The sequence below is a fragment of the Jaculus jaculus genome, chromosome 1, assembly GCF_020740685.1.
Source record: "Jaculus jaculus isolate mJacJac1 chromosome 1, mJacJac1.mat.Y.cur, whole genome shotgun sequence".
In the NCBI taxonomy this organism is placed as follows: Eukaryota; Metazoa; Chordata; class Mammalia; order Rodentia; family Dipodidae; genus Jaculus; species Jaculus jaculus.
Genome location: NC_059102.1, coordinates 14,414,250 through 14,436,805, shown reverse-complemented (window position 1 = coordinate 14,436,805; position 22,556 = coordinate 14,414,250). Strand labels below are relative to the sequence as shown.

The window sequence follows — 22,556 nt, the reverse complement described above, 5'->3', positions numbered from 1 at the left end:
GATGATGGTGATAACGTGTGGTGGTCTGATTCAGGTGTCCCCCATAAACTTAGGTGTTCTGGATGTTAGGTTCCCCAGCTGATAGCAATTGGAAATTAAAGCTTCCTGGAGGCAGTGTATTGTTGGGGTCAGCTTATGGATATTACAGCCAGTTTCCCTTTGCCAGTGTTTGGCACACTTTCCTGTTGCTATTGTCCACCTTATGTTGGCCAGGGGGTGATGAACACCCTCTGCTCGTGCCATTGTTTTCCCCTACCATTGTGGAGCTTCCCCTCGAGCCTGTAAACCAAAATAAACCTCTTTTTCCCCCAAGATGCTTTTGGTCAGGTGATTTCTACTAGCAATGCAAACCTGACTGCCACAGTAAAGTGGTACTGAGGAGGGGGATTGCTGTTAGTCACCTGACTGTGTGGCTTTGGCCTTTTGGAGCTGATTTTCAAGAGGAATGTGGAAGGATTTGAAACCTTGGCCTAAGAGACACCTTGCTGTGCTGTAAGTACAGCTTGATGGACTATTTTGGTCAGAGTTGAAAGACCTGAAAAGCAGTAAGAACTATGGACTGTGAGGTTTGGCTTATAAGGGCGAGAAAGAGCTTTGCTTGGACTGGGCTAGCAGTTTGTGTGAGAAGGTTGCTCTTATGCCCGTGTCCTAAGAAGTTATGCAGGGTTTCTTTGCATAGAAATGAACTAGTGTGAGCAGAGGGATATGGCACAGAAAGAAAAATCTTTGGGTGAACTGTTGCCCGTTCAGCTGCAATTGAGAAATTACAACCTTTGAGACTGGGCTAGCTGACCTGCACTGGGGCAACAGGAAGAATGTAGACTCTTAGAGGGGCCTGAGTGCTCAAGAAGTGTTCTGTTCTTCAAAGTCTGCTTTATTCCCCCCTGGATTAACAAATTGGCACCCTACCTGGTATTGTGAAGTATAAGAAGTGCAGGAAAGAGAGAGTCACTGAGTTTGCAAGCCGGTTTTGCGTTTTGGAAATGGCCATGGGCAGTGTGAAACAGGTTTGCTGGATGCCTGCCTGGAGACCCGATGGGGCCATGAGGATGAACCGTGGATTGCAGTGGAGACCCAGTGGAGATGCTGGGCCCACGAGATGGCTGCTAAGGAAAGCTGCCGGCCCTGATGAAGTTTTCCAGGACTGTGAGTAGCCTAGGTGGAGGGGCGGAATTAGAATGCCAGAGACTTGTTGCTGGTTAGAATTATCAGACTTGGGGATTTGTCACTGACTAGAGTTGTTGAACTCGGAGCTACAGAGTTTGATGTTTGCCCTTTTTAAATCTTATATTTGTTGAATATTCCTTTGTTATGCCTGATGTTATCTTTTGTAGTGTGAATGTTTATTCTGTGCCATTATGGGGTTTTTTGAGGTTACTTTTGGTATTATGGTTAAAAGACCTTGGATTATGGGGATATATGAACATCATTGGGATTAATAAGAACTATGGGCACTTTTAAAGTTGGATGAATGTATTGCATTTTACATCATGGATGGTTATCAGTTTATGGGGGCCAGGGGCAGAATGTGGTGGTTTGGTTCTGGTGTCCCCCATAAATGTAGGTGTTCTGGATGTTACGTTCCCCAGCTGGTGGCAATTGGAAATTAAAGCCTCCTGGAGGGAGTGTATTATTGGGGGTGGGATGTTATAACCAGCTTCCCCTTGCCAGTGTTTGGCACACTCTCCTGTTCCTGTTGTCCACCTGATATTGGCCAGGGGATGATGTCCACCCTCTGCTCATGCCATCACTTTCCCCTGCCATTGTGGAGCTTCCCCTCAAGTCTATACGCCAAAATAAACCTCTTTTTCCCACATGCTGTTCTTGGTCAGGTGATTTCTGCCAGCAATGCGAACCTGACTGCGGCATAACTGATACGGATTCTCCCACTGCTAAGATTCTTGGGAAGCCTACAAATTTAGTGAAGGTGTGCACACATTTTTATGTCTCGTGGCCTTAGTCACCTAGGAAAATGCAGTGGAGTCCGCCCTGTGGGACAGGACAGGGCAGCCTCCTGGGAGACCAGGGTCTCGCCTCTGTCATCTGCCCCATCCATCAGTGCGGACCGTGTCAGGCAGCCTGTGGTGTGGTATTTGTTGCCCCATTCTTACGAGGGCGAGAGGGGTGACAAATAGACCAAAAGCCACATATTTGCAAAGTCATTCTTCCTCTGGAGACCATAAAATAGCAAATTCTTTTCCTGGGAAACAACTCTATCAAGCAGACATCTGTTACTCTGAAGCGATCTGTATGCCATAACAGTTTAAAAAACAGAGTTTAAATGCTTAAATAAGAAGAAAACAGTTTGCCTACATTGCAAAACACCAATATAAACTGTGCTGGAATTAGCACAAGGGAAACATTTATCTTCTGGATAATCTCAAAACAGGACTTTTTGGGGGATGGAGTATAATTATGTTTATTAGCATGAAAAGAAGTTCATGATATATCACTAAATAACAATTGTCTACAAACAGGGAGCCACATTTTTTGAAGGCGTACTGGCTCTGCCTCCCTGGGCTGGGAGCAGGCTTCCTCTGCATGTCCTACAGAAGAAAGGGGAGATGAGATCAAGACTGGATAAGTGTCAGCCTTCTCCCTGAAAGACAGACATAGTTTTCTAGATGGAATAGCCAAGGACTTGCCTGATACACAGCCTGATGTAGGAAATAGTGTGGACTGTCAGCTCCAGAAGACCCGAGGTCCACCCCTGGGTCTTCTGAGTACAGCCCGTGACCTGTGGCTGTCCCTGAAGACCAGTGGAGTCACACCTACTGCCGTGATGCCATCTGTGATGGGTGAGGACAGCATGTGGGAGGCACTCTGGATCCTGACTCGGACCCTCTAATCCTCTAATCTGTATTGTTATGACAATGACATGGTTTGGCTATTCCCAGGACGGGGGGGGGGGGGTTGGGGGGCAACACTGAGGTGCCAAGCTGTGAATGAGATCAGCTAGAATTTTAGACTTTGGCCCTCTTCCACACTCAGACGCTCATGGAAAGACATTTTTTTTTTTTTTGGAGGGAGAGGACCTGCTGGCCACTGACATTACAGTGAAACTGACCTGGTCTCTCTGTCCCTGGAGGAGACAGGTCACAAAGTAGCAACAGTGACGACCCACATGACATGGCTCTGAAGGAGTCAGAAGGGGTCCAAAGGTGGAAGGGTCGCTTGGTGGGGTCTTCAGGGATATGCTGTTCCAGGAGCTAGCAGCCAGACCGAGGCTCGAATCATAGAAAGGAGCAAGCCACTAAGGGCAGGGAGGCCACGCTGAGGAGAGGAGGTCACTGTGCCAAGGCCACCAAAGGCAGCATGGCCCCTGTCTGCAGATCTGAGTCAGGGCCCAAGAGGCTGGGAAGAGGAGGCCTGGGATGTGGAGCTGGTTTGGGATCTACCTGGCCTTGTATCCCTAAGGCCACAGGTACAACTTGATTTTTGTTTGAAATATATACATGTGCCGCCAAAGTAAGCACTGCTTTTTAAAATATTTTATTTATTTATATATTTACTTAACAGAGAGAGAGAGATGGACAGACAGATAGACAAGACACACTCCAGTTGCTTACAATCGAAATTAGATAGATTTAGCTGATGGACATATGTGCCAAGGCCTCCAGCCACTCCAAACGAACTCCAGACGCATGCACCACCATGTGCACCTGGCTTACATAGGTTCTGGGGAATTGAACCTGGATTTTTCGGCTTCACAGGCAAGCACCTTCACCGCTAAGCCATCTCTCCAGGCCCTGATTAGAGAGCAAGAAAATGCACAGGAAGCGCTGAGGCAGGTGAGCAGCTGGCCAGCCGTGCGCTTTTGACAGATGGGCTCTGGGTAAAATGGACATGTAGCTTGTGGAGGATACAGCAGCTGATGGACAAGGGACAAGACCGCTTGATCGGAGCTGTGCTCATGCAGAGGAAAGCATGGACATAGCCCAGCTGTGCCTCGGAGAAGAATCTAGATTCATCCCATGGCAAAGGGTGGTAAAGAGGAGAAGCTGACTCGGGATTGAGTGGGAATTTCTCCAGGTGGCTGCAGCATGAGGACCACCCACCCCTCCAACCCAGCTGCCACCACAGGCGCCACCTTCAAGACCCTCAACCACAAGGCCCTGGCAAGTGGGATACCCATTGGTCTGAGTGGTGACTTTAAGTTTGTAGTGCCTACAGAAACCCCCGGAGAACCCTGGCCTCCGCCCCAGTTTCAGCATCAGTTCTACAGCAGGGCTTCTTCCCATTCTGTCCAGCCTGTGGCCGCTTTAGAGCTCTCACTGCTTTGCACAAAACTAACCTTGTGAAGAAAAGCAATTAAAAAAAAACAAACAATCAAGCCAGGCATGGTGGCACATGCCTTTAATCCTAGCACTGGGGAGGCAGAGGTAGGAGGATCACCAAGAGTTCGAGGCCATCCTGAGACTATATAGTGAGTTCCAGGTCAGCCTGAGCTAGAGGGAGACCCTACCTCAAAAAACAAAAACAAAACAAAACAAAAAAAAGCTTGGATGTTAATGGGACCAGACCATGGAGCACTTAGACAAAGGCAAGTTCTAGAACATCTGTAATCAAAATAAAAGTAAATAGTGTCCCCTTGTGAGTCACAGCGGTGCAAAACTTATAAACAAAGTGTCTTCCTGTAGTCCAAGCTGGGGCCCGGGTACCAGTGAATCAACCTCAGGCTGATCCGTCCACAGGACAGACAGCTTAGCTCAGGACACTGTCTCTTCCTCATACAACACTCACCTGAGCCCCAAATAGAAAAGTTCAATCCCGCCTCACAGCAGCTCTCACTGCCTCCCCAAGAGCTGTGGAACAGGGTGCTTCCTCACAGAGCCTCACCTGCCAGGGCTGGTGTGAAGCTTGCCATCCTGGTATGGGGCAGAGGGCAGAACAGCCCAGTCCATAGGCTTCAGCGACCCGCATACACAGCCAGCCGTGTCCCATCTGTCCCTCTTCCAGGACAAATGCTGTCTCTCTTGTAGCAGCTTTTTTTTTTTTTTTTTTTTTTTTTTTTTGTGGGAAAATGAGGTTTATTTTGGCTTACAGGCTCAAGGGGAAGCTCCATGATGTCAGAGGTCTTGTAGCAGCCTTGAGGGAAGGTCCCTGACCCATTCCCTGAGACAGGATTAATGTGTCTTTTGTTTTTCTTTTGGTTTTACAAGGTCTTGCTGGAGTCCAGGCTGACTGCTAGTTCACTATGTAGTCTCAGGCTGGCCTCGAACTCAACAATCCTCCTACCTCAGCTTCCCTTCCAAGTGATGAGATCAAAGGTGTGCGTCACCTTGCCTGACTAACGTGTCTTGACTTTTCACCACCTACATTCTTTTTTGTTGTTGTTTTTTCAAGGTAGGGTTTCACTCTAGCCCAGGCTGACCTGGAATTCACTATGTAGTCTCAGGATGGCCTCGAATGCATGGCGCTCCTCCTACCTCTGCCTCCCAAGTGCTGGGATTAAAGGCATGCGCCACCATGCCCAGCTTCTACCTACATTCTTATATCTACTATTTGGCCCCACATGCATATAGTAAGTGCTCATTAAATATCTACTGCCTGCAGAGCTGAAGATACAGCTCAGCAGTTAAGGTGCTTGCCTGCAAAGCTTAATGACCTGGGTTCAGTTCCCTGGTGCCCACATAAAGCCAGACGCATAAAGTGGCTCATGCATCTGGAGTCTGTTTGCAGTGGCTGGAGGCCCTGCTACACCCATTCTTCCTGTCTGTCTGTCTTCTGTCTCTCTGTTGCAAATAAATTTAAAAAAATTTTTTTGAAGATGTATTGAAAATATATAAGTATGAAACTGTTGCGTGAGAAATGGTCATGGCTGCTGCAAGGCCAGCATTCACCTCAGCCTTCAAGGGCTCTGTCCAGTGAGGGATGGACCAAAGGGAGCTGGGTCAGAAAACAGGCTTGGCTCTGCCCTCAGAGTCCGCCTCTCTCTTGTGTGAGTCATGTCCAATTTAGGGCTCTTATGTCCAATCCCCCTATGAGGCGAAGAGAAAGAGATGTCTGGGAAGGTGTTTTGTCAGCGTGTGGCGGTTCCTGTCACCCTTAGAGAGCAGTGTGCGGCGGAGGAGGCAGGACAGCCCAGGAGCCTGGGGAGGAAGACACGCTACTGTCAGAAAGCCAGGCAGCAGAGTGGATGAGGAGGGAGCATGAGTGACCGCGAGGCCACCGAGGAAAAGGTCCCCCGGGGCTGTGCTGTTCGCAGGCAGGACGTGGGGATCAGGGTGCACCCTGAGAACTAGCAGGATGCACAAACACGTGAGGGGCCTGCTACAAAGCAATGGGGTGGGGGGCTGAGGGAGTCTGGGGGCAACTGGAGGTGACACCATGCGCTGCCCAAGACATTGGCATGGCAAGATTTTCAGCAGATATCCCAGCAGGAGCAACAAAATGCGGCCGTGGTCTGCAGGCTGCATGCTCGAGGCCTCTGCCGATGCTTAACTAAACACATCCTTTTGTACCAACAGTGGGACGTCTCGGGCCTGGCCGACACTGGAGAGGCTGCCCCGCCCCACCCATGGATAGCTAATTCTAGTAAATAAACCCATCTGACTTCCAGACCGTAAGCAACGGGAGGGTGCCCTAAGCAAAACAGCCGATCCAGAGCGCATAACCCATGGCGCAGCTCCTTTACCTGGTTCCCACGTGCTGGGCCACCGGTCACCTGCCCTTGCTATTCCGCCCCCCACCCCTGCAGGACCAGGTACTAGACAACGGGGCGCAATCCTGTCCAGTTAGCCCAGGGAAATTATGGGCGGGCCCATCCCAAACATGATGTCTTGCCTTCTGCTGGGAAGTCACGATAGAGACCCCCTACCCGCGCCTCCCCTTCCTCTACCACCTGACAGCACCCTGGGAGAACCCCCGTGTGGCCCTGCACGCCAGTGTGTCCCTCCTCTTGGGAACTCGAGCAACCAACTTGCTCTACAATGACTGTCTTTTCTTTATTTTACTATTATTGTTATTTTGGTTCTTTAAGCTAGGGTCTCACTCCGGCTCAGGCTGACCTGGAATTCACTATGTAGTCTCAGGGTGGCCTCGAACTCACGACAATCCACCTACCTCTGCCTCCCAAGTGCTGGGATTAAGGCATGCGCTACTGCACCCAGCTTTGCTTTCGTTTTTTTGAGGTAGGGTCTCACTCTAGCCCAGGCTGACCTGGAATTCACTATGTAGTCTTAGGGTGGTCTCAAACTCACAGTGATCCTCCTACCCCTGCCTCCCAAGTGTTGGGATTAAAAGCGTGCGCCACCACAGCTGGCGAGTGACTGTCTTTTGACTCATTCCCCTCACCTGACCTGAACAATACGTGGATTGTCATGGCTGCTTATGTACCTCATGTACTTGGGACCCCAGGACCTCATAGCTCATCCACAGTGCAGACATTCATAGATCGATTGATGGACAGAGATGGATGGACGGGATAAGTGAACAGAGAAGTGGACGTTCAGGGCTGGATAGAGGCGTTTGCTTGGCTTCGTGGACTCCCTGTCCTTCAGTGTCCCCTTACCACTGCTACAGGGCACTGCACTCTGTTGCCGAAGGATTTTTATTTTTTTGCCCCCGAGGTAGGGTCTCACTCTGGCTCAGGATGACCTGGAATTCACTATGGAGTCTCAGAGTGGCCTCGAATTCACGGTGATCCTACCTCTGCCTCTGGAGTGCTGGGATTAAAGATGTGCGCCACCACACCTGGCTTTGTTGCCAAAGTTTTGCGGCTGGTGTAGATGCAGGCAGAAGTCAGACAGGCCAGGGGCTTTTCTCCCGGCACACGACTTTCTGGGTAACTCTGACAGTTCCTTTCATTACACTCAGTGTCTTCTAAAGGCATCTCTAAACTCAGCAAACTCAGCGGGAGGCCTCCAGCCACCTTGGTCTCTGCCCAAGCAGGGCTCTCTGAGGGATGCTGACCGTGCCCACCTCTCCCTCGTCCTCCTCGGTAAGAGGCCTAACTGCATCCCGGCATGCCTGTGGTCAAAGGAAGATGGGGTGGGAGAACCCGCATTGTTGTTAATCTTGACTTTTCAGAATGTGTGTGTGTGCACGTGCGCGCGCATGTGTGTGTGTGCGCAGAATGTACGCAGAATAAGTTTAGATATCTGTACGCGCCCAGTGGAGTCCAGAGAACATGACTCCTCCATGATGTTTACTTGATATGGTTTCTCAAGGAACCCCAAACTTCTGCTTTTCATTCAGACTAGCTGACCAGCAAGCCCGTCTCCTCCACACAGGACTGGAGTTACTGGTGCGTGACCACACACAGGTTTTTACATGGGCGCAGGAGATCCAACATAGGCCCTTGCGCTTGAGCAGCAAGTTCTGTTATCCACGGGGCCATCTCTCCAGCCGTCACTCTTCATGATGTATGTGTATGTATGGTGTGTGTCTGTGTGTGAATGTGTGGTATAACTGTGTGTGTGTGTGCATGTGGACGCTTTGGGGTGTCTTGTTTGAGCAATCTCTACCCTATTAAGACAAAGTCTCCTTTGGACCCAGAATGTGCCAACTTGGCTAGTCTAGCTAGGCAGTGTGCCCTGTGGATCTCCTGTTTACAGGCCTCAAGCTCTGGCATTGTGAACAGGTCACCATGCCCGCCTGACATTGTGTGGGTGCATTAGCCGTGGAACCGTTTCTCCAGACTTCAATCTTTACTCTTTCTAAAATGCACCATCTGCTCTACTACTGCCTGCCATTTTTAATATTAACTAAATACAAAAATAAATAAATAAATAGAAAGCAACCATCTGTGGCTGGCGAGATGGCTGGGTGGATGGGAGTGCTTCCCTCAAGCAAGAGCCTGACAGCACCTCAGCTCAGTCCCCTAGGGCCTGGAGACAGCTGGCTATGGCCATGTATGTCTGTAGCCCCACTCGTTTAAGAAATATTTTATTTAGGGGCTGGAGAGATGGCTTAGTGGTTAAGTGCTTGCCTGTGAAGCCTAAGGACCTCAGTTTGAGGTTCAATTCCCCAGGACCCATGTAAGCCAGATGCACAAGGGGGTGTACGCATCTGGGGTTCATTTGCAGTGGCTGGAGTCCCTGGAGCGCCCATTCTCTAACTGCCTCCCTCTCTCTCTGCCTGTTGCTCTCAAATAACTAAAAATAAACCAAAAAATTTTAAGTATTTTATTTAGTCAGGCGTGGTGGTGCATTGTGCCTTGAATCCCAGCCCTCAGGAGGCAGAGGTAGGAGGATCGCTGTGAGTTCAAGGCCACCCTGAAACTACATAGTGAATTCCAGGTCAGTCTGAGCTAGAGTGAGATTCTACCTCAAAATTGCCCCCCTCGGGCTGCAGAGATGGCTTAGCGGTTAAGCGCTTGCCTGTGAAGCCTAACGACTCCGGTTCGAGGCTCAGTTCACCAGGTCCCACGTTAGCCAGATGCACAAGGGGGCGCACGCGTCTGGAGTTCATTTGCAGAGGCTGGAAGCCCTGGCGCGCCCATTCTCTCTCCCTCCCTCTATCTGTCTTTCTCTCTGTGTCTGTCGCTCTCAAAAAAAAAAAAATTGCCCCCCTCAAAAAAAAAAATTTTTTTTTTAAATTTGTTTGACAGGGAGAGAGAAAGGAGGGAGGGCAAGAATGGACACACCAGGGCCTCCAGCTACTGCAAACGGACTCCAGACACATGCACCGCCTTGTGCATCTGGCTTATGAGGGCCCTGGGGAATTGAATCTGGGTCCTTAAGACTGCAGGCAAACGCCTTAACCACTAAGCCATCTCTCCAGCCTTGTAACCCCATTCCTACGGGGAACAGAAACCCGAGAACTGCTGGCGCTTGTGCGATTGCTGCTCCGTGTTCAGACACTCCGTCTCACGGAAACAGAGATGAGTGACGGAAGTACCTGATTTCCTCTGTTTTCCAGGTGCCTGCACCACATGTGCATCACACGTGTGCGCACACACACACACACACACACACACACACCAGCCAAACTAACACACTAAGTAAATTCATAGATACAATGCTGTCTGCCTGGCAATGAGCCTCTGATGAGAAGACCAGACAGGGCCGTAGGTGCCACTCTCAGCATCGCTGCCCACCCTCAAGGCCCTGGGACGGGCAGGGAGAAGGCAGGTTCAGGAGGCTAGTCTGGGAAGGGGAGTGCCCGAGGCAGGTGGAGCATGGCCTGGATGTGTAGTTTCCAGTGGATGCTCAGTGGTTGCTCCATCCACAGCAAGGAATGGCTCTCCAAAGTCACCCCTGCCCCAGCCCAAGAGAAGAGAGAGGGAGGCACTCCACAGCCGCAAACGGTCAACCTGCGGCAAGGAGCCTGGGACGCACACGCCGCTGCGTGCCCGTGGAGAAAAGGCTGCGAGGTTCGTCAACAGGCTGACTGGGTTTATGGGTTATCAGATGTTACCCCATTGCAATGTTTTTTTTTTGCCCAGGTAGGGTCTCACTCTGGTCCAGGCTGACCTGGAATTCACCATGGAGTCTCAGGGTGGCCTCAAGCTTATGGTGATCCTCCTACCTCTGCCTCCCGAGTGCTGGGATTAAAGGCGTGCGCCACCACGCCCGGTTCCCCCCCCCCCCCCCCGTTGTCATTATTAATGCGCACATCCCCTTCTCTTTCAAGTGTCCTGGTTTGATTGATAGGTCACTTAAATCCCTCAGAGAAGTTTACAAGTGGGAGAGCCTGAGGGACAAGCTTGTTACTTTGTGTAGGAATCAGACTTCAAGGCTTAGCGCACATTCTGGGAAGGTCTGGCAGCAGTCTGGGGTTCTGGGAGGCGTAGAACACACTAACAAGACAAGCCGAGTCTGACAGAGGACCCTGATGGCTCCACCGTAAAAGAGGGGTGACCTGGGGTGCCTGGGCTCACAGCCGGTTCCACTCAGCCTCTCCAGCCAACCAGGTAGCGCAGAATCAGGCAGAGTTGACAAGTCGAGCAAAGGCAGGGACAGAGGGGACTGGTGATGACGCTGGTCTAAGGGAGAAGAGGAACACCTTTCACCAACTCCACCTTCAGTGCAAGCCTTGTGGCACAGCCCCATTCCACACCACCCAGCACAGCCATTGTTCCCTAACAACGTCCTGTTTGTCCTTTACTCCTTCCTCTTTGAGGGGTGTGTGTGTGGGGGGGTACATGGATGGGCTCACACACACATGCCACTGCCCACGTGTGGAGGTCAGAGGGCCATCTTGGACCGTGGACCCTCCCCTTCCACCTTGACACAGGCTCCCGCGTGTTGTTTTACTGCTGGAAATGCCAAACTAACTGGTCCCTTGGCATCACGGGTCTCCTGGCTCTGCCGCCCACTGCTGCTGGTGTGCCAGGATTACAGAGTTGCGCTATTTGCAACCAGCTTTAAACGGTGTCATCAGGCTCGCTGGGCGAGCACTTGTAACCACTGAGCCATCCCTCCAGCTCTTTGCTGAGATCGGGCTCCTGTTCAGATGACCTATGAGTCTGTGTCCTGTGAGAAGTCGTGGGTGATGGGCGTGGCCAGGACCCCCACATTGAGACAGCAACCCCTGATGATGCTCACACTCAACTCCCCCAAACCTTCAGCAAAGCTGCCCTTGCCTTGAGAACGACTTAACCCCAAAGCAGTGGACAAACACCTCCTCCCGTAGCCCGAGTGCGTCGTAGCAACTCGGGCTTCAGTGAACTTGCCAAGTGAGTCTGCGGACATGCGCAACCCAGGCCAGAGAAGACGCACGAAGCAGAGGTGGTGGCTGCATGTTTCACCTCGTGGCCTCACGTGAAGTTTAATCAAGCTTGAGCTGCTCTAAGTGTCCAGTGTTGAAGGGATCTCATTTGTTTTGTGAACCAAAACTTCAAAGCTACTTTTTTTTTTTTTATGTAAGATTAGCCATCATGCAAAACTGACTGGTCAAGCAGTTAATAAAATACACATATCCCATGGAAAGGTCTTGCACGCCCCAGTCCTTGCACGTGACCGAGCAATGACAACCCCTCACAGTCCTGACAGTCCACCCCTCTGCTCCGTGAGACCGAAGGCGGCAGTCGTAGTTCTTGGGAGATCATGTGTTATAAATTCTGGAAGCTCGCTTAGCTGCCGTCTGGGCTTCGGGCGGGTCCTCCTCCTCTTCCTCAGTTCGCTTGTGTTTCAAGAACAAGTCAGACTTCAAGAAGCGGCTGTAACTGTCATACTTCATAAGATTGAAAATCTGAAAGGGAAAGACAGAATGTGACGCTCACGGCTAGTCCACTCTTCGAATCATACATCAAATATTTATCAAATACTACCATGGGCCAAAGAATATAAATAATGCATTTATAAATAAAACACACAAAGAAAGCTAGAAGAAGAGGCTGGAGAGATGGCTTAGTTTAAGGCACTTGCCTGAGAAACCTAAGGACCCAGGTTCAATTCCCCAGGACCCACATAAGCCAGATACACAAGGTGGTGCATGCATTTGGAGTTTGTTTGCAGCGGCAGGGGCCTTGGAGTGCCCTTTCTCTGTATCTGCCCCTGTCTCTCTCTCCCTCTAATAAATAAATAAATTAAAAAAAATAAAAACAAAATCTTATTCTGAAAAAAAAAGAAGCTGGGGGGAGGAAGGGTATTACCATGGGGTATTTTTTATAATCATGGAAATTGTTAATAAAAAAATTAAAAATTTTTTAAAAGTAAAAAAAAAAACCCCAACAACAACAAGAAGAAACACAACGGAAGCCAGAGGCACAGTCACGGGTGCTTTGGGTCATTCTGCAGGGATCACCCCTGACTCTATAGCTTAGAGAATCCCATGCACAAAGGCCTCTTTATTTTCTATGGAAATATAGATATAAGCAACACTGACTCATACCCTTGCCTTAAAAGGTTCTTTATAAGGGGCTGGAGAGATGGCTTAGTGGTTAAGCACTTGCCTGTGAAGCCTCAGGACCCCAGTTCAAGGCTCGGTTCCCCAGAACCCACGTTAGCCAGATGCACAAGGGGGTGCATGCGTCTGGAGTCTACAGTGGCTAGAGGCCCTGGCGTGTCCATTCTCTCTTTCTCTCTCTCTCTGCCTCTTTCTCTGTCTGTTGCTCTCAAATAAATAAATAAACAAACAAAAAGGTTCTTTTTAAGAATTTTCACTGGTGGGCTGGAGAGATGGCTTAGCAGTTAAGTGCTTGTCTGTGAAGCCTAAGGACCCCGGTTCGAGGCTCGGTTCCCCAGGTCCCACATTAGCCAGATGCACAAGGGGGCGCACACGTCTGGAGTTCGTTTGCAGAGGCTGGAAGCCCTGGCGCGCCCATTCTCTCTCTCTCCCTCTATCTGTCTTTCTCTCTGTGTCTGTCGCTCTCAAATAAATAAATAAAAATAAATAAATAAAAATAAAAAAAAGAATTTTCACTGGCTACCAGTGGTGATACATGCTGGCAAGCCTAGCACTGGAAGGGGGAGGTAGGAGAATCAGGAGTTCAAGGCCAGTCTCAGCTATACAGCACTTTAAGGTCAGCTTGGGCTATGAGACTGTGTCCAAAAACAAAAAAAATACTATACACACAGACGCACACACACTTTCATCCTCTACTTGTATAGATAACAGAGATATTCTCCAAGAGCTGCAAATCCCAGAATATAGAGGTATGTGTTATAAAGATCCCAATATTGGGACCCCAGTGAGACTGGCATTAAAGATCACAAACCTGCTATCATCCCAAGAGACAAAGGAAGCTTATGCAATTCAATGCAGGGGAGTAAAAGTACAGGCTTGGCCAGGAGATGCAGCGGGACCAGGTCCTAGTTACAGAAAATGGAGTCTGCAGCAGAGAAGCCCAACAGACTGAAGTTTCCAGAAAGAAGCAATTCTAAGGTAGATCAGGGGGTGAGGAGGGCCCCTGATAGGGCCTAAATCCTCAGGATTAGGGGCCTGTCAGCTGCCAGCACCCCAGGTTCTCCAAGGGCTCTTCTCAATACAGAAGTCTCCGGGCTGCTTAGGTCAGCCATCTTCCTGGTCTCCCACTCATTCACCCCCGACCCTACAAATGGGGAAGGCAAGGAGAAGCAAAATAAAGTATTTTCCTGAACTTGTGGGAGCATTCTTTTTGAGACACAGGACACCCTCATCTCTCTGGTCTTCTCTTTCAGGACATTCTGCAGGTTAAAGGGCCACCTTCCCTTAGGACACTAGCCAGGCTCAGCTGAATGGAAAGTTCCAGAGGGGCCTAGAATGCTGCTTACTGACAGGCGTGGTTGTCAAGTGGGTGGTAAAATCCTGACATCTTTTAAACTTGTCCTCTGCCAACACACGCAGATATTCTATGGATGCAAAGGCCTTAGGACATGTGCTTGGGGGAGGGGCAGGGCCTCAGGAAAGGGCTGGAAGGACCTTTTCTTCCACCATCATGGTCCCCAGAGGAGAACCAAACTGCCCAAGGTTATCTTACAGAACCACACCCGGGAAACACTTGGAACACTGGGTTGTCCAAAAACCGTTAAACTTGGACCTGTCCTTCCAGGCTTTGTCCAACTGCTCCCAATCAGTGATCTATTCTGTAGTGATTTGATAATCCTTGCTATGACAGAGTCACTGGGCTCTGGAGAAATTGCTAAAAACCAAAGACTCCCAAGAAACCAAGAAAATCATAAGACAGGAGTGAGGCCTCATGGCCTCTCACAAATGTGTGAAGCCGGTTCATCGTCATCCACCATTGCATCTTTCAGCTACCCCAGGGGAGCACTGAGATGCCCACAGAGTTCAGAGTCCAGAAGGGATTCTCAGAATGTGACTAATGAAGCCAGCTTCGTGAGGGCTTCTCCTGGCACACAGCCCTTTCCTCCCTGTCCTGTCCCTCCATTCTCAGCAAACAGGACCCACCAACCACCTGAAGCGGGACGCAGTGCGCCCACATCGCTGTCGGGTGTCTGTAGAACTTCCTGTTTGCTGAACCGAGGCCCTGACGCTCAGGCTTCAGAGAGAAGGAAAGGGGCTGGGCTGGGCTGGTGGAGGTGAGAGACTGGGGGAGGCTGCCTTCGCTGGGGAGGCTCCGGAGCTGCACAAGCCTGCGGGAGATCCCAAGAGGCCACAGGCTCCTCTGCCCACAAGCTTCTCTACCCCCCAGATTGGATCCAGGAACTAGGATGAGGGGAATAGGACACAACTTGGCCCGTAACTGTGAGCAAGGGACAAGTGGGAGGCCAACCCTGGCCGGCTGGCTCTCAATCCCACACTCCTAACCACAAAGACATACTGTTGCTCATGGAGCAGAATGATAGGCCATTCTTAAAAATGAGGTCTTCCTGGATGGGGAGATGGCTCAGCAATTAAATGTGCTTGCTTGCAAAGCCTGTCGGCCCAGGGTTCAACTCCCCAGTCCTCACATAAAGCCAGATGCACAAAGTTGGTGCATGCATCTGGAGTTTGCAGCAACAAGAGGCCTTGGCATGCCCATTCATTCGTATTCTCTTGCTTCTTTTTCTCTCTTTCTCATACACATATACACACACGTATAACAATATTTTTGTTTTGTTTTTGAGGTAGGGTTTCTACCCAGGCTGACTTGGAATTCACTATGTCGTCTCAGGGTGGCCTCGAACTCATGGCGCTCCTCCTACCTCTGCCTCCTGAGTGCTGATATTAAAAACATGTGCCACCATGCCCAGCACATAACACACATATACTCTCTCTATATATATATATGTATGTGTGTGTGTGTTTTTCCTGAGGTAGGGTTTCACTCTAGCCCAGGCTGATCTGGAATTCACTATGTAATCTCAGGATGGCCGCAAACTCACAGCGATCCTCCTACCTCTGCCTCCCAAGTGTTGGGATTAAATGTGTACGCCACCACGTCTGGCTCACATAACAATATTTTTAAAAGACAAAAATGAGGTCTGCAAAGAGCTGAGTGTGGAAAACTGGCCATGAATGCTAACTGACTGAATGCTAAATTTCAGAGATGCATTTAATCAAAAAAAGCCAAAAATGTATTTGTGGATAAGAGGGAAATAAATACTCCTAAAGGTCAGTAGCAGGCTAAATAGTGACTTCACAAGTGTACATCTACATAGGACCTCAAAATGTGACTTTATGGGGCTGGAAAGATGGCTAAGTGGTTAAGGCACTTGCCTGCAAAGCCTAAGAAGCAAGTTTTTATTCCCCAGTACCCATGTAAAGCCAGACGCACAAGGTGGTACATGCATCTGGAATTTGTTTGCAGTGGCTACAAGTCCTGGCATGCCCATTCATTCTCTCTCTCTTTACTTGGAAATAAATAAATAAATAAAATATAAAAAATGTGATGGCTTAGCAGTTAAGGTGCTTGCCTGCGAAGCCTAAGAACTGCAAATCTCCAGGTCCCATGTAGCCAGATGAACCGTGATGCAAGCATGTAATGTTGCCCACGTGCACAAGGGGGCGCATGTGTCTGGAGTTCATTCATAGCAGCTGAAAGGCCTTTGCACGCCCATTCTCTCCCTCCATCCCCCTCCCGCTCTGCCTCTTTCTTCCTCTGTGTGTCTCTCTCTCTTAAAAAAAATGTGTGTGTGTGTTTTTCAAGGTAGAGTTTCACTGTAGCTCAGGCTGACCTGGATTTCACTATTAGACTAAGGCTGGCCTCGAACTCATGGCAACCCTCATACCTTTGCCTCTTGAGTGCTGGGATTAAAGGCGTGTATCACCATGCCCGGCTAAAGGCTTTTTAAAAATTTTATTTGAGAGAATGGCATAGAGAAAGAGAGAGAGAATTGGTGCAGCAGACTCCAGCCACTGCAAATGAACTCCAGATGTATGCGCCACCTTATGCATCTAGCTTATGTGGGTCCTGGGGAATTAAAGCAAGGTCCTTTGGCTTGTAGACAAGTGCCTTAACCACTAAGACATCTCTCCAGGCCCCCTAAAAAAATTTTTTTTAGGGCTGGAGAGATGGCTTAGCGGTTAAGCGCTTGCCTGTGAAGCCTAAGGACCCCGGTTCGAGGCTTGGTTCCCCAGGTCCCATGTTAGCCAGATGCACAAGGGGGTGCACGCGTCTGGAGTTCGTTTGCAGAGGCTGGAAGCCCTGGCGCGCCCATTCTCTCTCTCCCCCTCTATCTGTCTTTCTCTCTGTGTCTGTCACTCTCAAATAAATAAATAAAAAATTTAAAAAAAATTAAAAAAAAATTTTTTTTTAATGTGACTTTAGGCAGGGTGTGGTGGCACATGCCTTTAATCCCAGCACTCAGGAGGCAGAGGTAGGTGGATGCCCTGAGTTCAAGGCCAGCCTGAGACTACATAATGAATTCCAGGTCAGCTGGGACTAGAACGAGACACTACCTTAAAAGAGAGAGACAGCACTAGAGATATGGTTTAGTAGTTAAGGCACATGTCTGGAGTTTGAATATAGTGGCTGGAGGCCCTGGCGTGCCAATTCTCTCTCCTCTCCTCTCTCTCTCATTACAAAAACAAAACAAAACTGTGACTTTGTGTGTTAACAGGTCTGGTCTGGAGTCCTTTCTGAGGAGGACAAGACACACACAGAGACTACAAAGCAGAGACACAGCTATCAGCCTAGGAAAGCCAAGGACAATTAGGAGCCACCCGAAGCTGGAAGGGTCAGGAAAGCACCCCTCCTAGAACCTTCAGGAAGAGCACAGCTCTGCCCACAGCTGGTCTCAGGTTCCCCACAGGACTTTACAATCCTAGAGGCCTTAAGTCCAAGGTCAGTGTTAGTGTACCATGTCTACTCCAGTTCCATTTAAGCAGGGGATGATGAGCTACCCTCTACCCCCAATTGACTGTATAAAAAGAAACAAAACAAGATTCCAATGGACCACCATGACCTGAACAAAAGGATCAGAATCCTAGCTGACTGCAGGGAAGAGACGGAGAAACAGCTCTGGCAGAAGGAAGAGGAGGAAGAGGGAGGGGAGGAAGAGGAGAAGGCTGAAGGAGGGTAGGAAGGCATCTGCGCAGACCCGAGGCAGATGATCCCTCTCCAGCGGCCAATGAAGCAGAAAACTTGAGTTGGCAGCTGAGTTGCTTCCTGTATCTTTTTTCTTTCTTTCTTTCTTTCTTTTTTTTTTTTAGGCCAAGACAGCTGTGGCTTTACAAGGCTCCAAATTCTGCAGCCCCCACATCTGTGCGCCACATGCCTGCCGGGTAAACTGTTTAGCCCGTTGCCTTGGGATCCCCTCCTGTGAGCCGCGGAGGAGGGATGGGGAAAGTGACAAGCAGCCTTCGACGCACACGTGACGGCGGCACCATGCCTCCCAACCCAGGGTCACTGTCACGCCAATGCCCACCGCGCCGCCCGGGATCTGACAGCGACGGTCATGAATCAGGATTCGCTTGTTCCAAGGAGAACCACCCTGGCAGCATTGAGACTCGAGGCTCTCCTTGTGGGTTGCCCTGGGGAGAGGACTCCGCCATCAAGCACTCAGCCTTGCAGAGCACAAGCCACTGGGGGTTACTCCGCGGCCTCCATACACCACATTTCAAGCCTAATGAATATTTTAATGGCTTACAGAATGCAAGTACATTAGAAGATCTATTCCACAAAGCATGCATCTCCCTTCCTCTCCAAGCCATTCACCAGGTTACTTCAACCCACAAGGGTGGGAGGGGGGGGACCTTCAATGCAACATTAAGTCTGCTAATGGGACTTTATATTTGCTTCGAGCATCACCATCTCTGACTCGTATTTGGAACATGTGTTTTTTTTTATTTTTTCTCTCTCTCTCTCTCTCTTACATAGACTGCAGACACGATTCCTACCCTCATAAACACAGATGAGGTGTTTACGGGGAAGCCTCTCTTGGCATCCCTTGCATATGTAGTTGGCAGGTTTGGAGAAAGACAAACTCTACAAAACAGACATATTCCCTCCCTGAGAGATGAGGGCCACGCTCCCTCTACTGAAGCAAGAGTGGGGTGCACCCAAGAGGCCTGCGGGTAGGTGAAATGGCCACCCAGAAGCACCAGGGTGGACCACAGGGAAGGCTTTGTCACTCTGGGTCACTCTTCCACTTCATACGGGCCCACCAGGTAGAGAGGACGTGCCAGGGTGGCACCCCCAGATCCACAAAGGAGGCCAGACATAAATGGAGTCAGAAGAAGTACACGCCCACTAGAGGAAGTTGGCTACACTTTCCTGAGTCTGTGAGATGACAGTCAAATCTGAAGCCCAGTGATACGACACGAAACAGCACGTTCTCTGCTCAGAGAAAAGGCTTTTTATTTTATTTTGTTTTTATTCGTTAAGGAGCTTTCCTGCAAAGCCAAAGGACTCAGGTTCATTTCCTCAAGACCCACGTAAGCCAGATGGACAAGGGGGCACATGCTTCTGGAGTTCATTTGCAATGGCTCAGGCCCTGGTGTGCCCGTTCTCTCTCTCTCTCTCTCTCTCTCTCTCTATCTGCCTCTTTCTCTCCCTCTCTCAAATAAATAAATAAGTCAAATTAAAAAAAATTTAAAAAAGATGTTGCTTTTGATGAAATGCTTCTTCAAATGTGTCACACACTCTTCACATAACACAGTGACCGCAATTAGCTTTTGCCTGATGTTTTGCGGGTGTCACCAGCTCACCATCTAGCACCATCCTGTAGCACAGGAGAGCCCATGATGTGACTGGGGGAGTGTGGCCCCCATGTGTCCTGGCTCCAGATCACCGTACTGCAGTTAATGCTTGGTATTGTTTTCTGACTCATCTCTGGCTGCTGGGCATCACTTCTTGCTGCCCATCCTTCCACAGCCTCTTCCAGAACTTTAGACCTTCCCTGGACTGCAGAACAGAACCTTGTTAGAGCTGAGTGCAAATCAAGTGAGCAAGACTTGAGTGAAAGCCTATGGAGCTCTTTGAAATAGGATGCAGGGATGTCTAATCTGCCTTCCCTGTGCTTTAGGCCCCAGCTATGTCCCACAGAGGCCATGCACCCTACCAGCCACCCCCAGAGAAGCAGAGTGCAGGCTCACCGGATGAGTGGCCGGGCCACTTGAAGCTCTCCTGGCAAGGGGCGCTGGCCACATAAAGACAACCCCACCTTAAGCCATGGGGCACTTAGCAAAGCCAATGTGAAGTCTTGAGGACTCCATTGTACTCTTCTCCGTCTTAATCTCCCTTGCTCAGGAAAGCAGTTTCCTCTTGGGGCCTTTGTAAGGATAAAGAATTCTGGGCCATGTGGACACCAATCGTGACCGTTTCCAAACAGGCCCTTGAGAGACAGAAGTTTCCAAAGAGAAGTGGAAGCTGGAGCACTTCCATGGGACATGGCTGGGAAACAGCACACCGCCAACGTGGGGGGGAGGGGCACTCCCTGTCTACCAGCTCCGCAGCACCCACAGGTGGATGGGCGTGACCACCCGCAGAAGGAAGACACTCAGAAAAGCAGGAGTTGGGGAGCTGGCTCAGTACATACGTGCCTGCCACACACGCCTGAGGACCTGATTTGGATCCCCAGCACCCACGTAAAAGCCGGGCACAGAGGCAAATGTGTGCAATCCCAGCATTGGGGAGGTGCAGTAAAACCCTCCCTGGGACTCACTGGCTAGTCAAGCGAGCTGAACCACAGGGCTCTAGGCTCAGCAAGAGACCTTGTCTCACCGGGTGCGGTGGCACACGCCTTTAGTCCCAGCACTCGGGAGGCAGGGGTAGGAGGTTCGCCATGAGTTCGAGGCCACCCTGAGACTCCATAGTGAATTCCAGGTCAGCCTGGGCTACAGCAAGACCCTACCTCAGCGGGGAAAAGAAAACGAGAGAGAGATCTTGTCTCAAAGAATAAGGCGATAACCGAGGAAGAAGTTGGATGTCAATATCTAGTCTGCACATGCACACACAAACATGTATGTACACACATGCACACCACACAAACAAACATGCAAAAACAACTCAGAAAAATGAACACTACAGGCTTTCTTTTCTGATCATAATTCCCAGAGAAATAGATCGTAACATCTATGTGCAGAGTAGTAGATCCTATCTGACTTCATAGGCCACCTAGAGATGATTTAAATATATGTGAGGATGTGCACAGGCGACAGGCAGACACTACTCTATCGGACATGAGGGATTCAAGCTTAGGGACTCTGTATCCACGGCTCCTGTCACCAGCCCCTGAAGAGCAGCCAGAGGACGGGGACAACTACATCTTGTCTCCGCCCACCTCTGCCCTGAGAGCACAGCTCACCTTTCTTCTTCCTTCCCAGATAAACAGTGTCTCACAACAGGGCATGAAAGTACTTCCTTCACAGTCAAGGCTGAACCGCACTGGTAATACGTGGGTGCTGTACATGTATTCATAGAAAATAAAACATGGGAGTCTAGAGATCAGGTGTTATTTAGTGGCTATCTCTAGGTAAAAATGTGAAGCTTGCTGCTTTCGATATATTTTGGCTTCCCAATATCTCCACCCCCCTACCCCAACCCCAAGGCAGGGTCTCACTCTAGCCCAGGTTGACCAGGAATTCACTCTGTAGCCCCAGACTGGCTTTGAACTCATAGCACATCTACTCCAGCCCCCCAGGAGCTGGGACTAAAGGCATGCACCACCACACCTGGCTCTCCAATGTCTTTTGTTTGCTTTCGTTCTTTTTCTGTGATAGCGTTTCACTCTAGCCCAGGCTGACCTGGAATTCACCATGTAGTCTCAGGGTGGCCTTGAACTCACTGCGATCCTCCTACCTCTGCCTCCCGAGTGCTGGGATTAAAGGCGTGCGCCACCACGCCCGGCTCCCAGTGTCTCTTATAATTAGGTAGATAAAAGTTATTTTCAAACTTCTGGGGGGCTGGGGAGATGGTTCAGTTGGTAAAGTACTTGTCACATACACATGAAGACCGGAGTTCAGATCCCCAAACTCATATAAAAGCTGGGTGCAGTGGTGCAAACCTATAATCTCAGTGCTGGGGAGGCAGAGACAGGAGAATCCCTGGGCCTTGCTGGATAGGTTGGCTATAGGTGAATCAGTGAGCTCCAGATGCTGTGAGAGACCCAAAAGTTAAAGTAAAGAGCAACTGAGGAAAGACACCTGAGGTTGACCTCCTCACACACACACACACATATGTGAGCTCATGAACATGTATACATCCAGACACCCACAACATTCATTCATATATCTATACTGTAACTTAGCTAGGCATGGTGGTGCATACCTGTAATCCTAGCACTCAGGAGGAAAGTGTTCCCGTCCTCCTAAGGATCAGGAGTTCAAGGCCAGCCTTACCTACATTGTAAGTTAAAAGTCAGCCTAGGTTACACAAGACTTTCTCAAAACAAGTGGTGCTCAAAAAGAAATCACCCTCTCTGTCATATGTCTCTTCCTGTTTTTGCCAGCCAGCCCCCAACAATCCCCAGGTCTATGTGTGGGTCACGGTGGCTGACTCCATTCTGGTGCCTTGTGGGCATCTTTGGCAACCTGTGTGCATGCTGCCACACGGAGTCCTAGCAGCCCCTCACTTCTCACTCCCCCCTGGGAAGGATGATGACTCAGATTCCCACATCTCCTCTGCTCCCTCTGCCCCAAGCATGTCACGGGCCTCTGAGAAGCAGCACCAGATGCCCCTGATCTGGGAGACAGGCAAAGACTGGGAAGGTTGAGGACAGGGGTGGGATCATAGTCTCTGGAGGCAGGTGGACAAGAGCAAATCCAGCCTCCAGCATCTTCTACCTGAGTGGCTTTAACAAACA

The 22,556-nt window shown here is 49.8% G+C and overlaps 1 protein-coding gene across 2 annotated transcripts in view; it reads right to left on the bottom strand.

Moving 5' to 3' along the window:
• Positions 1–11,676: 11,676 nt before the first annotated feature.
• Positions 11,677–22,556, bottom strand: part of Rgs10 (regulator of G protein signaling 10) — a 50,586-nt gene continuing 39,706 nt past the window's right edge. For both annotated transcript variants that reach the window (XM_004659293.2, XM_045131769.1), the window contains exon 5: positions 11,677–12,138. In XM_004659293.2, coding sequence (XP_004659350.1) covers positions 11,992–12,138 — 147 coding nt within the window. In that variant the 3' untranslated portion in view covers positions 11,677–11,991. The remainder of the gene's footprint in view (positions 12,139–22,556) is intronic.